This window comes from Armigeres subalbatus, chromosome 3 (genome assembly GCF_024139115.2).
Source record: "Armigeres subalbatus isolate Guangzhou_Male chromosome 3, GZ_Asu_2, whole genome shotgun sequence".
In the NCBI taxonomy this organism is placed as follows: domain Eukaryota; kingdom Metazoa; phylum Arthropoda; class Insecta; order Diptera; family Culicidae; genus Armigeres; species Armigeres subalbatus.
Genome location: NC_085141.1, coordinates 376,152,754 through 376,164,795, shown reverse-complemented (window position 1 = coordinate 376,164,795; position 12,042 = coordinate 376,152,754). Strand labels below are relative to the sequence as shown.

The 12,042-nt window shown below is 38.7% G+C and overlaps 1 protein-coding gene across 4 annotated transcripts; it reads left to right on the top strand.

The window, feature by feature from the left end:
* Positions 1-6,107: 6,107 nt before the first annotated feature.
* LOC134223695 (RNA-binding protein spenito-like) lies at positions 6,108-10,995 on the top strand. Of its 4 annotated transcripts, none has more exons than XR_009982674.1 (3): positions 6,108-6,423; positions 6,703-7,527; positions 10,506-10,995. XR_009982674.1 is itself a non-coding variant. In XM_062702886.1 (2 exons), exons 1-2 carry the CDS (start codon positions 6,315-6,317, stop codon positions 7,185-7,187), a joined length of 594 nt encoding a protein of 197 aa, XP_062558870.1. In that variant the 5' UTR covers positions 6,108-6,314; the 3' UTR covers positions 7,188-9,280. The 4 variants fall into 4 exon arrangements, 1 of the variants encoding a protein (XP_062558870.1); XR_009982675.1 differs by lacking the exon at positions 10,506-10,995 and having other exon boundaries at positions 6,703-7,343; positions 7,402-9,280; XR_009982673.1 differs by lacking the exon at positions 10,506-10,995 and adding an exon at positions 7,632-9,280.
* Positions 10,996-12,042: the final 1,047 nt, after the last annotated feature.

Sequence of the window (12,042 nt, the reverse complement as noted above, 5' to 3'; positions counted from 1 at the left end):
AAAAAATTCCATGGTAAGAGTTACTATTTCCACAGACAAACAGACATAACACATTGAACATTTACTCAACAAATTCATCGTCGTTTAAACACTAACGACATCTGTTGATTTCAGTTAGTTGGGCAAATCACGAACCAGATGGCGGTAGTGAGCAAACGTTAAACTCGAGCAAAAACGATGCACGCGCCACGAGTGATCGATTGGCCAACTAATGATTATTTGAATTGATCAGTAAATCAATGAACGATGGAAATTTGACGAGTGTTATGTCTGTTTGTCTGTGCTATTTCGTAGACTACGCCTTGTTTTTGAAACTACCGTGGACCCCCGGTAATATGACCGTTTTTAATCTGAACACTTTTTAATTTGAACCCCGTTCGTTTGCACATCGTTCAAATTAAAAATGGTTCAAACGTCATTTAGCACGTGGAATCGAGAAAAGAAAAATGGAATATCGTGAAACGGAACGCAGAATCAAAACAAACCAACAAAGAGAGCAGCCAGAAACCAGTTTTTCTGATGCAAATAGAGTAATCAGAAGTTCAAATTAAAAATCAACCCCGTTAATTTGAATGAGGTACCGTTCAAATTATCGGGGGTCCACGGTACTATAAAATTTCAGTTAAATTAACCATGGTTTTAGAGAAATTCACCACTGATTCAGTTCATGTGACAACATTCCTCAGGGACCAGAGTACATTTTTACTGCGCGCATGGTAAAATTAAACGGGTTTGTTATCTGCTGAAAATCGTAGATGCGTATTCTTAAAATAACCCTCGGAGTGGTAGTTTCCACCGCAACATTTTTTTCTGTGTAGGCATCTGATTGCTGGTACTTGATGAAACAATATAGGTCCACCAGAATTTTCACATAGACACTTCCTGCTTGCACATGTTCAACCACCAGGTAATCAAGCTGCATCTCGTTCCAATCGACAATCGTAATGTTGCTCTATTCACTATAGCACTTCTTCGGGATCTTCTCCAGCTTATCGACCAGAAACAGGCAACAACAAGTTGGCATGCATTTTTCCACTGGGAAAATAAGAAAGCGGAAAGCGATAACCGGCATTGGTGCTGGTGAAGCATGGTGCGCAGACGTCCAAGGCAGGAACTGAAAATGAAAACTCTTTTAAAGATATTTTGGATGTTAATCTGAATTTACTTACATTTTGTCGCCAGAGAAAAAATCCAACCACGAGCATTCCAACACAAACAAGTCTATTAGAGTTCGCTATTGAGTTTTACATGCAGATGTTGATAGATGTTAACTATCGATCATTGCACATAAAACTTATTGGCAGATCCAATGGTATGTAAATAGATTACATTTATATTGCATATAGTCAGTTATTAAATATCCCTGGTGATTAATGAATTTCAAATGCTGCACATAAAATCGTGATAATTCTAGTCGAATCTTTTTTATATGATTCACGCACATAAAATATAATGGTGATTTTATTTCAGTGTATAACAACAATAACACACAAAACAAAATTTGGTCTTTTTAGGCGGCGCCTACGTTGATTGTTTATTCTTGTAGAAAATTTGCTTGTTGCCTAACAGTATTTGTTTATTTGATGTGTAGTATCGAGAGCTCCCTCCCAGTTATGGACACGCAGAAAAATTTACGGTAGACTCAAACATATTTTAGGTAAAATCAATCAAAATCTCAGTTTGTTCTGGCATCAAACATAAATATGGTTATGAACAAACATATTGTCGCAATCAAAACAAACGTAAATTATGTTTGAATCAAATATAGATTTTCAGTTGTTTCAATAAGCGGATTGTTTAAAGCAAACATACATATTATTGTTTTGGTTCGGCCGCTAATAATATTTCTCTATAATTCTACCAATATTCATATTCTGGTAGCATTAGCGTACCAGATTTCACATATGCACCACGTTCATACTTCATTTACTTACCTTTCGTACCTAAATCATTCTCATCAACAATTTAGAAGCATGGAAAAATATACTTCCGCTCCTTTGCTGCTGCTTTGGTGCAGCTTCCAAGGTTTTGTTTACATCTGAAAGAGCTAGCGAGGGGCTGCTCACTAGTGCATGCATAATACAAACAGATATTTTATTTTGTTTTTAAATTAAATATGTTTGATTTGAACATAGTTATCTGTTTGCAAACAAACATGAATATTTTTGATTCAAATGGATGAAATTTGTATCCGTGGACTTAAATGACACCCCCATAGAAAATTGACCCGTCTAAATCGGGTGCGAATCGGCAATAGAGAATAATAAACTATAGAGGACGATTGTCGCTGCGGTTCCCTTTGTTATCGTCCCCAAACATGTTGGGTACCTATCTGTCAAAACATTCTGATTTTTCCTTCGTTGACATTTAGTGCCATATCCTCGCCAGCAAAAGATGTTTCGCCAGTGACGACAGCGACAATATCCCTCTATAGTTTATTACCTCTATTGAATCCCCAAGTAGCACATGTTGTCATAATTAAATCACGGCTATTGATATGCAACTATTTCATGTGTGAATTTTAAAGGACTGTAACTGTTTCTGTAACAGTTGTGTCACCAAAAAAGCGCAAAAAGTTGGGCTCCTATGTAACAAAACCACTGTCACATAATAAGTTACTTTGTAATCTATCCGCAACATGTCCATGTTACAACTACGCTACGTTGCAACTTCAAACTGACGGAAATTGTCAATAAGTTAGTTGTCATGAAATCTGGAAATGTAAATAATAATAAATAATAAAATAAATGTGGTTACAATGTTACTTGAGTAAAATGTCCAAATTTAAAAATCAAACTCGTGAATCGAAAATAACAACAGGTGAAATATAGTTTTTCACCATATTTTGGAAGAATTAAGTGTGCGGAATAAAGTTTACGGTGAAATCTATAGTTTTAGTTAGTTAAAAATCACGCGCCCTCGATAAAACCAACTATTTGATATTTATTTTGTAATTATTTTGATAGAATGTTTATTTTTAATTGAGTTTAATTTGAATAAATATCAAAATATTTTCATTTTTGACATAAATTTTATTTGAACATTGATTAAAACGACGAATATCGAATCGTTGGACAAAATAACATATTTTTCGTTAATTATATTATTAGGACCATATTTTTAATATAATGGTTGCGTACATTGTCTTTCAAAAGACTTCGAATAACTTTTTTTTGTTGGTCTAATGAATTAACTATTGAATGACCTACTAATGATTATATATTAAAGCAATTGAATATATCAACACAAATTACACATGATAGTTCTCTATTAGAATAAAATCGTTTGAGTAAAAATCAAACAGCAGATTTTTTTGCAAGAAGTATTGGACACCAGGTTAACTGATGAAAGGCACATTTCAAACTGATCCAAAAACATTTGGATTCTTGAGCTTCTTCCCACGATAAATACCTTCAAAAATGCCACAAATGTAAGTAGCACCAGCATATTTTAACATGTTTATAGAACTACACCAAATAAGACTGCATGTTATTATAATAAATTGTATGTCTAGAACATGAATACTGTACCTAATCATATCATCTTACAAAAAATGAGACTAATGGGTTCAAGTCCATGTGAGAGAGTTGTCGGTGATAGTTATCGGTGAGGGAAAGAACTAACTTATCTACATACATAGAAAAAAAAACAAACAATAACTTGAAATCGGCTGTATAGATTTTCTTGATCTGTTCGTTGTGATTTCCGACGAGTTTATAGGATATTCTTCCATGTTTAAATCACATATAAGGTTGAGAAAATAGTAAAAAATAAAATTAAAATTCGTATGGGAATTTTGCATGGGCAGTTCACTAAGCGCATTTTTGCCTACTATGCAGAATAATATCAGCTGGATCAACTAACAGAATAAAATAGAAATGATAATGACTTTGAAATTTGTTTGAAATATAACTGCATTTGTTATAGAGAGGTAATTCATTTGGATTAATAGAAGAAAAACAAGCCTGAATTTTTAATTCCAAATATTTCAATTGCAGCACGACTTTGCTCATAATGGCGATTTTGAATGTTCGATTGATTCTCTGATACTGTGCAGATATCAGTATTATATTATAGAGATTGATTTCGGTTCAATGCTGTGTTTTACTATTCGCCATTCTGCTTTTGCTCAATATAAATATCTTAATTATTGAGAACAGATTAAATATATATTTAATGCTTTGGAGCGATGTATCACCCAGAAGCGGGCACATATTATTCAATTTAAAGAAATGTTCAGCGTCAGTACGAATTAGTTTCGAATGACTTGTAGTGTACACATTTAGTTTTCAGCATGATTTTTGATTTGTACACAATCATTTGGTAGGCAGTGTTGCTGAAATAATCGGGAATACAAATTCGTTACATTTCAGTTTCAGGTAATCTCAATTTATTGTTTATGTACCAGTAATAGGTTACATTGTCACTAATGTTCCTTGAAGGTTGATTACTAAGTAACCAGAAAGTTTGTTGTGACATTGCATTTAGTTTTTCTGTAACACACTTTATGGCTGAAATCGTTTCAAAGTAACTTTACTCGTTTGACAGTTGTGAAGATGTAATTACGAGTACGACAAAATAAATCTGTGAAGTGAATTCATATTCATACAACTTATAAGTGAATTTGTGAGCTTTAAAAAATAATAAGCGTTTGCAAAAAAATAGCGTTTAGATGTAACTATAATTGCCGTACCCAAGTGGGGAATTGGGCACTAGAGCTAGACTAGAGTGTTGGCAGTATCTATGGTGCATATTTAATACCCAGTACCAGATATTATTGTCCATTATTTCATATCCATGTAAGAGAAAAAGGCAATATGAGCTAGCTATAGTTTTCCAATTCTCACCCCTTCCGACAATTTGTGCAGATAGTTAGCAAATGTTTTTTGAGTTCATAATAATAATATTGAAAATTTTCAATATAAAAACAAGCCAGTTGTATCTTGTGTTTACAAATTGGCAGCGCAATTTTCTTCATAAAATTGTTTTGCTTTTATGTTTCATTTTGATGATTCGGTAACTACCCAACCAATAGTCTTTGTGCAACGAAATAAAAACTGTATTGTGACATTAAATCTAGTGACAGTTTCAGAATATGGTTGCAACTGAATGACTTCGTAACCCGTAAGTAATTTTTCATATTTTTAGATACGTAATGACTAAACGGCAACTAAGATTCATTTTGTTGTGACTTGACATGTTCCAAGCATCTTTTATGTAACATTTCTGTAACATTGTATTTCTTTTCTAATTTTCGAATGGTTACAAGTGCTACTTGGGTCGGCCGATTGTTGCATCGTCGCTTATGGGAGTTTAAAGCCCCAAACGCAATACAACGGAACGGCGACGGAAACGGAAAATTTGACAGTTAGCCCATATATTTTCTGTCAAATTTGCCGTTTCCGTCGCCGTTCCGTTGTATTGCGTTTGGGGCTTAACACAGACATTGGCCGATCAATCACTACATTTAGTCGGTAGTCCCGATTTTTACCGATCAAATCGGTTGATTCGTCATTCGTTTAAATTGGTGTACACGAAATTCCACTATTAAACAAGCTATTTCGTCGGAATGATATCAAATAGGGTGATTAATTGACCCACGCCTGTGTTAAAATCTCATAAACGTGGTTGCAACAATCAGCCGATTGTACCCGACGAAATCGGTCGATTCCAGCTGTCAAATATTCTACGGGGACACTGGTGAGTGGTGGTATAAGCATTGACGAATACATAGACCGAAATGTCCGGTACAAAGCCATCAAAAAATCGGGCACCATGTCTTCTTCTTCATTTTGAAGAAAATACCCCTCGTGGGTGACGAATTACATTATACATAAATATTTTATGAGCGCTGACTTACCCCTCTTGACGTTTTGACAGTTTGTCTGTTTGTTTTTCTCCCTCACCTTGCGACGTCGTCGGTTTTGCATCGTGCGTAAATATTAATCCAAGACAACATTTTCACAACGACTTATCTGCTTGTAAACAAAGATTCAAACGACGATTTGACGAATCTGTTTGCTCTCCCACGCAAACCAGCACCATCAATAGGTAGATGAAGGTTTCCGCTACCTGTTGATGGTGCTGGCTTGCGTGGGAGAGCTATCCGATTCTTCAAATCGTCGTTTGAATCTTTGTTTACAAAAGCAGATAAGTCGTTTTGAAAATTTTGTCTTGAATCCGTATCGAAAACATGACATGAGCGTGAGTTCGACCGTTTTGGTGCCATCAAAAAGATCGAATATAACAAAGGGGACACCCAGGCCTACATTCTGTACGATTCTATTGATGCTGCTACGGCTGCTGTGAAGGAAATGCGTGGATTCCTGTTAGGGGCACCGGATCGTCGTATTCGTATCGATTTTGCTGATAACGGAACAACACCATCGTTCTCGAAGAGCAGTGGAGGTTTTGAGGAAGGCGGTGAGTATCGTCGCGGCCCCGACTACGAATATCCGGAAGGCGGTGCATCATACGAGGAAAATTCATCGTACGGTTCCGCGGACGTGGTGGTTTCCGTGGCGGTTTTCATCGTGATGGCCCACCGCACCACGGGGACAATGATGAATGGCGTCGATCAGGAGCCGATGGCGAATATGATTCACGCCGTCGTTCTGGATCACGTGAACCAGGAATCGATAGATCTCGTTCCCGTTCACCGAAGCGACGCAGTCCGGCTGATTCTGATTCGTCTTCTTGTAGGAATGGCATGTTATCGAATGCAAGAATTACCAGAAGTGGCACGGAAATCTACCACAGTCTGGCAACGGGCGCTGATTTTGAAGAGTTCACTATTCCCCGCCAAGTTGCACCTAACGGACGGAGACAACGAAATAGTGGACAGCCTGATGAAGGACGAGGAAGGTAAACACCACCTTCGTATTACTCAGCGACTACGCCTCGATCAACCCAAGTTGGAAGATGTGCAGAAGCGCATATCGACGTCATCGGTAGCATCGTCGGATGATGCCAGCGTTCAGACGCGTCCACTGCGTAATCTCGTGTCCTACCTGGAGCAGAAAGAAGCGGCCGGCGTTATATCCTTACTCAATAAAGAAACGGAAGCAACCGGTGTGCTCTACTCATTCCCGCCATGCGATTTTTCGACAGAATTGTTGAAACGAACATGTCACAACCTCACCGAGGAGGGACTGAAGGAAGACCATCTGGCAACTAACAAACAATGAAGCAACCAGCCAACTATCAAGGAACCAACTAATCAACAGTTCTACCAACTAACAAATCAAGCAACAACCAACAAATCAATCAACTAATCAACCAATCAATAAACCAAGAAAACAACTCTAATCAACCAATCAGCCGACCAACCATTCAATCAAACGGTAATGCAACCCATCAACCAAATAACCAACCAATTAAGTTACCAACCAACTAATCCAGCTATCAGCCATTCAAGCAAGCTACCAATCAATCAAGCAACGAATCAACTAATCAACCAACCAAGCAACCATTGTAGCAACCAACAAAACAACATATCAACTAACCAGCCGACCAGCCAATCAACAGGTAAAGCAACCAATCAACCAACCAAATTACCAACCAATCAATCAATCAACCAACAATGAAGCAACCAACCAATCAATCATTCTACCAACTAACAAATCAAGCAGCAACCAACCAACCCTGTCCAGCAGCGCTACGACGTCGAAGTTGCGGGGATGTAATTCATCGTAGATTATCCTGTCGCAACCTACGAAGCCTAGCAACTTGCAGTTCCATGTTCCAAGCTTCCAATCGTGATCCTTTATTCGTCGCCTAGGTCGTTGCCGATTGTATCGAGTCGTATTATCTTCTATGTCGTTCGTAATGGTTGTTTTTAAAGGCGGCTTATTGGGCCTGTGCAAACCTCCTGTCTCGTCGGAGGGCCGTCATGTCAGGGCTGTTTAGCGTCCCGCCTAACCCCAGGACTTGGGCTTGTGCGCTTTGAGCGGCACACGGTCGCTTTCGCGGAACCTACTTGCGGATACATGCAGCTTTTTATAGAGGTTAAACAAGGCATACTGTCGAACCCCATCACATCCTAGGCAGGCGCCACAACTCGCAGATGGCCTGGGGAGGTATCGTCAAGCCCTTGGACATAGTAACTGCTGCCCCCGACCAACCAACCCATCAATCAAATAACTAACCAATCAATCAACTAACCAATCAAGCAATCTAGCAATCAACTTATTAACCAATCAACCAAGCAACCAACAAAACAACTAATCAACTAACAAACAAGCAACCAACCAATCTACCAGTCAACCAACCAACCAACAATGAAGTAACCAACCAATAATCAAGCAACCAACCAATCAACCATACTACCAACTAACAAATCAAGCAGCAACCAACCAATCAAGTAAGCTACCAATCAACCAAGCAATCAAGCAACCAATCAACCAACCAACTAATCAACCACCAAGCAACCAACAAGACAACATGTCAACTATCCAGCCGACCAACCAATCAATCAACTAGCCAAACAACCAATCAACCAAATTACCAACCAATCAACCATTCTACCAACTAACAAATCAAGCATCAATCAATTAAATAACCAACCTTTAAAGCAAACTACCAATCAATCAAGCAATCATTCAACCAACCAACTAATCAATCAATCAAGCAACCAACAAAACAACATATGAACTAACGAGCCGACCAACCAATCAATCAACCAGTCAAGGAACCAATCAACCAAATTACCAACCAATCAAGGAATCAATAAAAAAGCAACCAACCAATCAACCATTCTTCCAACTATCAAATCAAGCAGCAACCAACTAACCAAATAACCAACGAATCAATCAACTAACTAATCAAATAACCAATCATTCCATCAAGCTACCAATCAACTTATTAACCAATCAACCAAGCAACCAACAAAACAACTAATCAACTAACCAGCCGACTAACCAATCAAGCAACCAACCAATCAACCAGTCAAGCAACCAACCAACAATTCAAGCAAGCTACCAATCAACCAAGCAATCAAACAACCAACCAGCTAATCAACCAATCAAGCAACCAACCAATCACCAATCAAACAACCAATCAACTAAATAACCAACCAATCATTATTATTATTATTTATTATTCATTTAAAGTTGATTTTAATAATATTAATGTCGTAAGCGGAATTGGAGAATAAAGTGAGGCTACAGCGATAAGACAATATCAGGAATCAGGATACCATTGGGAATGGGAAACATGCTTTTGAGATTTATAAAACGAATATTTCTGTTTACCAAATTTTATTCTTCAAATATTATTTTATTCAGGGTCATTTTTATACCACGTGAACTGATTAGGGAGTACGGGGGTGTGGCTATTGTTGACAGATTGTGAAAAAAATGTGTCATTTTGAAGGTATTTGAAACTATTAATAACCCGTAGTACACGCATATGTAGTCAATATAGGGATAGTCCCTTATGCGTCAATAACACTTTTTGTAAGGAATATTCTATTTATTGAATGAACTATTACGTTCAAATTGACCCCCTTCCTCCTGTTTTAGCGTTCCGTATTTTGTAAAACCCGATACCCTTGTACAGCAGCTTTGAGCTTCTGCAAACCCCGTCCATACAAGTGTGGTATTGCCGATAGTAATCCAGGTTTCCACGCTCGGTAATGGCGGCTTGTTGGTGTGTAAAAATCAATCGGTCACTGTACTTTTTGACACTAGCTGGAGGAAAACTCACTGGCGAAAAGGCCTTTTTTCCCTTCCCCTCATCAAGGAACGCCAGTGGGCTTTCCTCCAGCTAGTGTCAAACAGTACAGTGACCGAATGATTTTTACACACCGACAAGCCGCCATTACCGAGCGTGGAAAGCTGGATTACTACTTAAGTAAATACTCTACATCGTAGCCGCGACGTTTTCAGGCACACCTGCATCTTCACGAGTGCTGAAAGAACGCTGCGTGGATGTCGATTACTAAACGTCCTGCTTTTCCTTCATTTCCAATGAAAATCAGCATTCAAGCTTTTTTCAAGCTTCAGGAAACAGGATTGAAGAAGCGGAACAGGAAATTGCCTTCGAGATCCCAAATGAATTCCTTTCTGGATCTCAAAAGGATTCCCTTCTGGATCCGAAAAGGATTCGCTTCAAGATCCCAAAAGGATTCCCTTCGGGTTCACAAAAGGATTCCCTTCGGGGTCACAAAGAGTTTCCATTCTGGATCTCAAAATGATTCTCTTCGAAAGGATTCTGTTCGGGATTCCGAAGGAAATTGAAAACGAATCCCTTCGTGTACGCAAAGGAATTCTATCAAAAAAGAAATTCCTTGGGCAACTTTCAGTATATTTTTATCTACGTATTGAAAACAATACTTACGCTAATTATTTTGGCGGCTTCCCTAATAATGTTGGATATAGATAGTACCTGATGTCTGTTCGGTGGCGGTGCCGCAGCCTAAGATACTATCGCTGAGGAAGTAATTCTAATTTTTCGAATGATGAGACACGCCTAGTCAGCTTCAGTTTATAAAAACTTTTTTCAAGGACAATCCAATGGATCAACGAGCTATCTAATCCGCGTAAAACCGCTTTGCGGGATCTGAGCAAGAAGGGTGAATCGGTTCCGGACCTGGCGTCGATGTTGTTGCACAGTTTCGGAGCAACCGCGGCTCTGCTGCAGGAGATCATCAACATCTATCCATTGATCAATCCGACTACGCTAACTGCACACCAATCGAACCGAGTTTGCAACGCCTTAGCTCTGCTGCAGTGTGTTGCGTCCCATCCGGAAACTCGGTGCGTTTTCCTGGAGGCCCACATTCCATTGTTCCTGTATCCGTTCCTGCATACGACGGCCGTTCGAGTATCTAAGACTGACTTCGCTGGGAGTGATCGAAGTGTGGGTGAAAACCGATGAGCAGGACGACGACTGTTGACGACGTCCCGTTCTCAAGGACAATCCGAAATTTTCCAACGTCGAACTGCGGCCTCAGCAGTCGGGAATGAACGCCGTCCTTGACTTGGCAGCGGAAACCACAAGTAGCCTCAAGGAACATCATCTGCGTATAGTTTTATAGTTTAATACTTATAAGAATGCACATCTTAAAATACGAAATTACTTACGCTTTTCGCAGATTTATTATCAATTCAGTGCAAAGCCGAGTTATAGCCGCTAACAAAGTTGGATTTTTCTCACAATCCATACGTTATACCTAACTTCGGAAGTGGTGCGCTGTTTTCATTTGGTGATGTGCTATACAGCGCACCACTTCCGAAATTAGGTTTAACGTATGGATTGTGAGATACATCCAATTTCGATAGCGGCTATAATTCGGTTTTCTACTGAATTTATATACTCAATCCAGTTGAAACCCGAAATAGGGTGCTAGCGAAGTTGGATTTTTCTCACAATCCGTACGTTAAACCTAACTTCGGAAGTAGTGCGCTGAATAGCGCTTCGCGATATGAAAACAGCGCACCACTTCCGAAGTTAGGTTTAACGTACGGATTGTGAGAAAAATCCAACTTCGCTATCCCCCAATTCCGGTTTTCAACTGGATTGAGAATAATATGTTCTTCAGATGTGCTCGATGTGCTTGAGCTCTGCTTGCTGCTGTCACTGTACCAGCTTAATTTTTTTCACCCAACATTAGGTTCAAATTACCCAACGTTAAGTTTTCGTCTGCTTTAAAAATTCTTAGGTAAAGACATCAGTAATAATTTGTAACAGATTTTCTACCTATTATTAAGTACTTTCATATAAACCCAAAAATGGGTAAATTTAACGTAATGGATTCTTCATGTTTATACCCAATGGAAGCTTATTACTTGTTTACCTAATATTAAGTTTTTTTTACGTACGCGTTGGGTACTTTTTTCTAACCGTGTTGATTTTTTAATAAGAAAAAGGAGGTAAACAAAAATGGAAATGACAACTGTTGTCAAACTGACGTGATTTGAATTGAGGGGCTTCTCAATGGTCGAGTGATTGTAATAATTGTAATCCGTCACTCCCCAGGGGTATATAGTGGTGCCCGAAAAAATGGCCACCACTCCGTCTATGTATTCGTCAATGGTATAA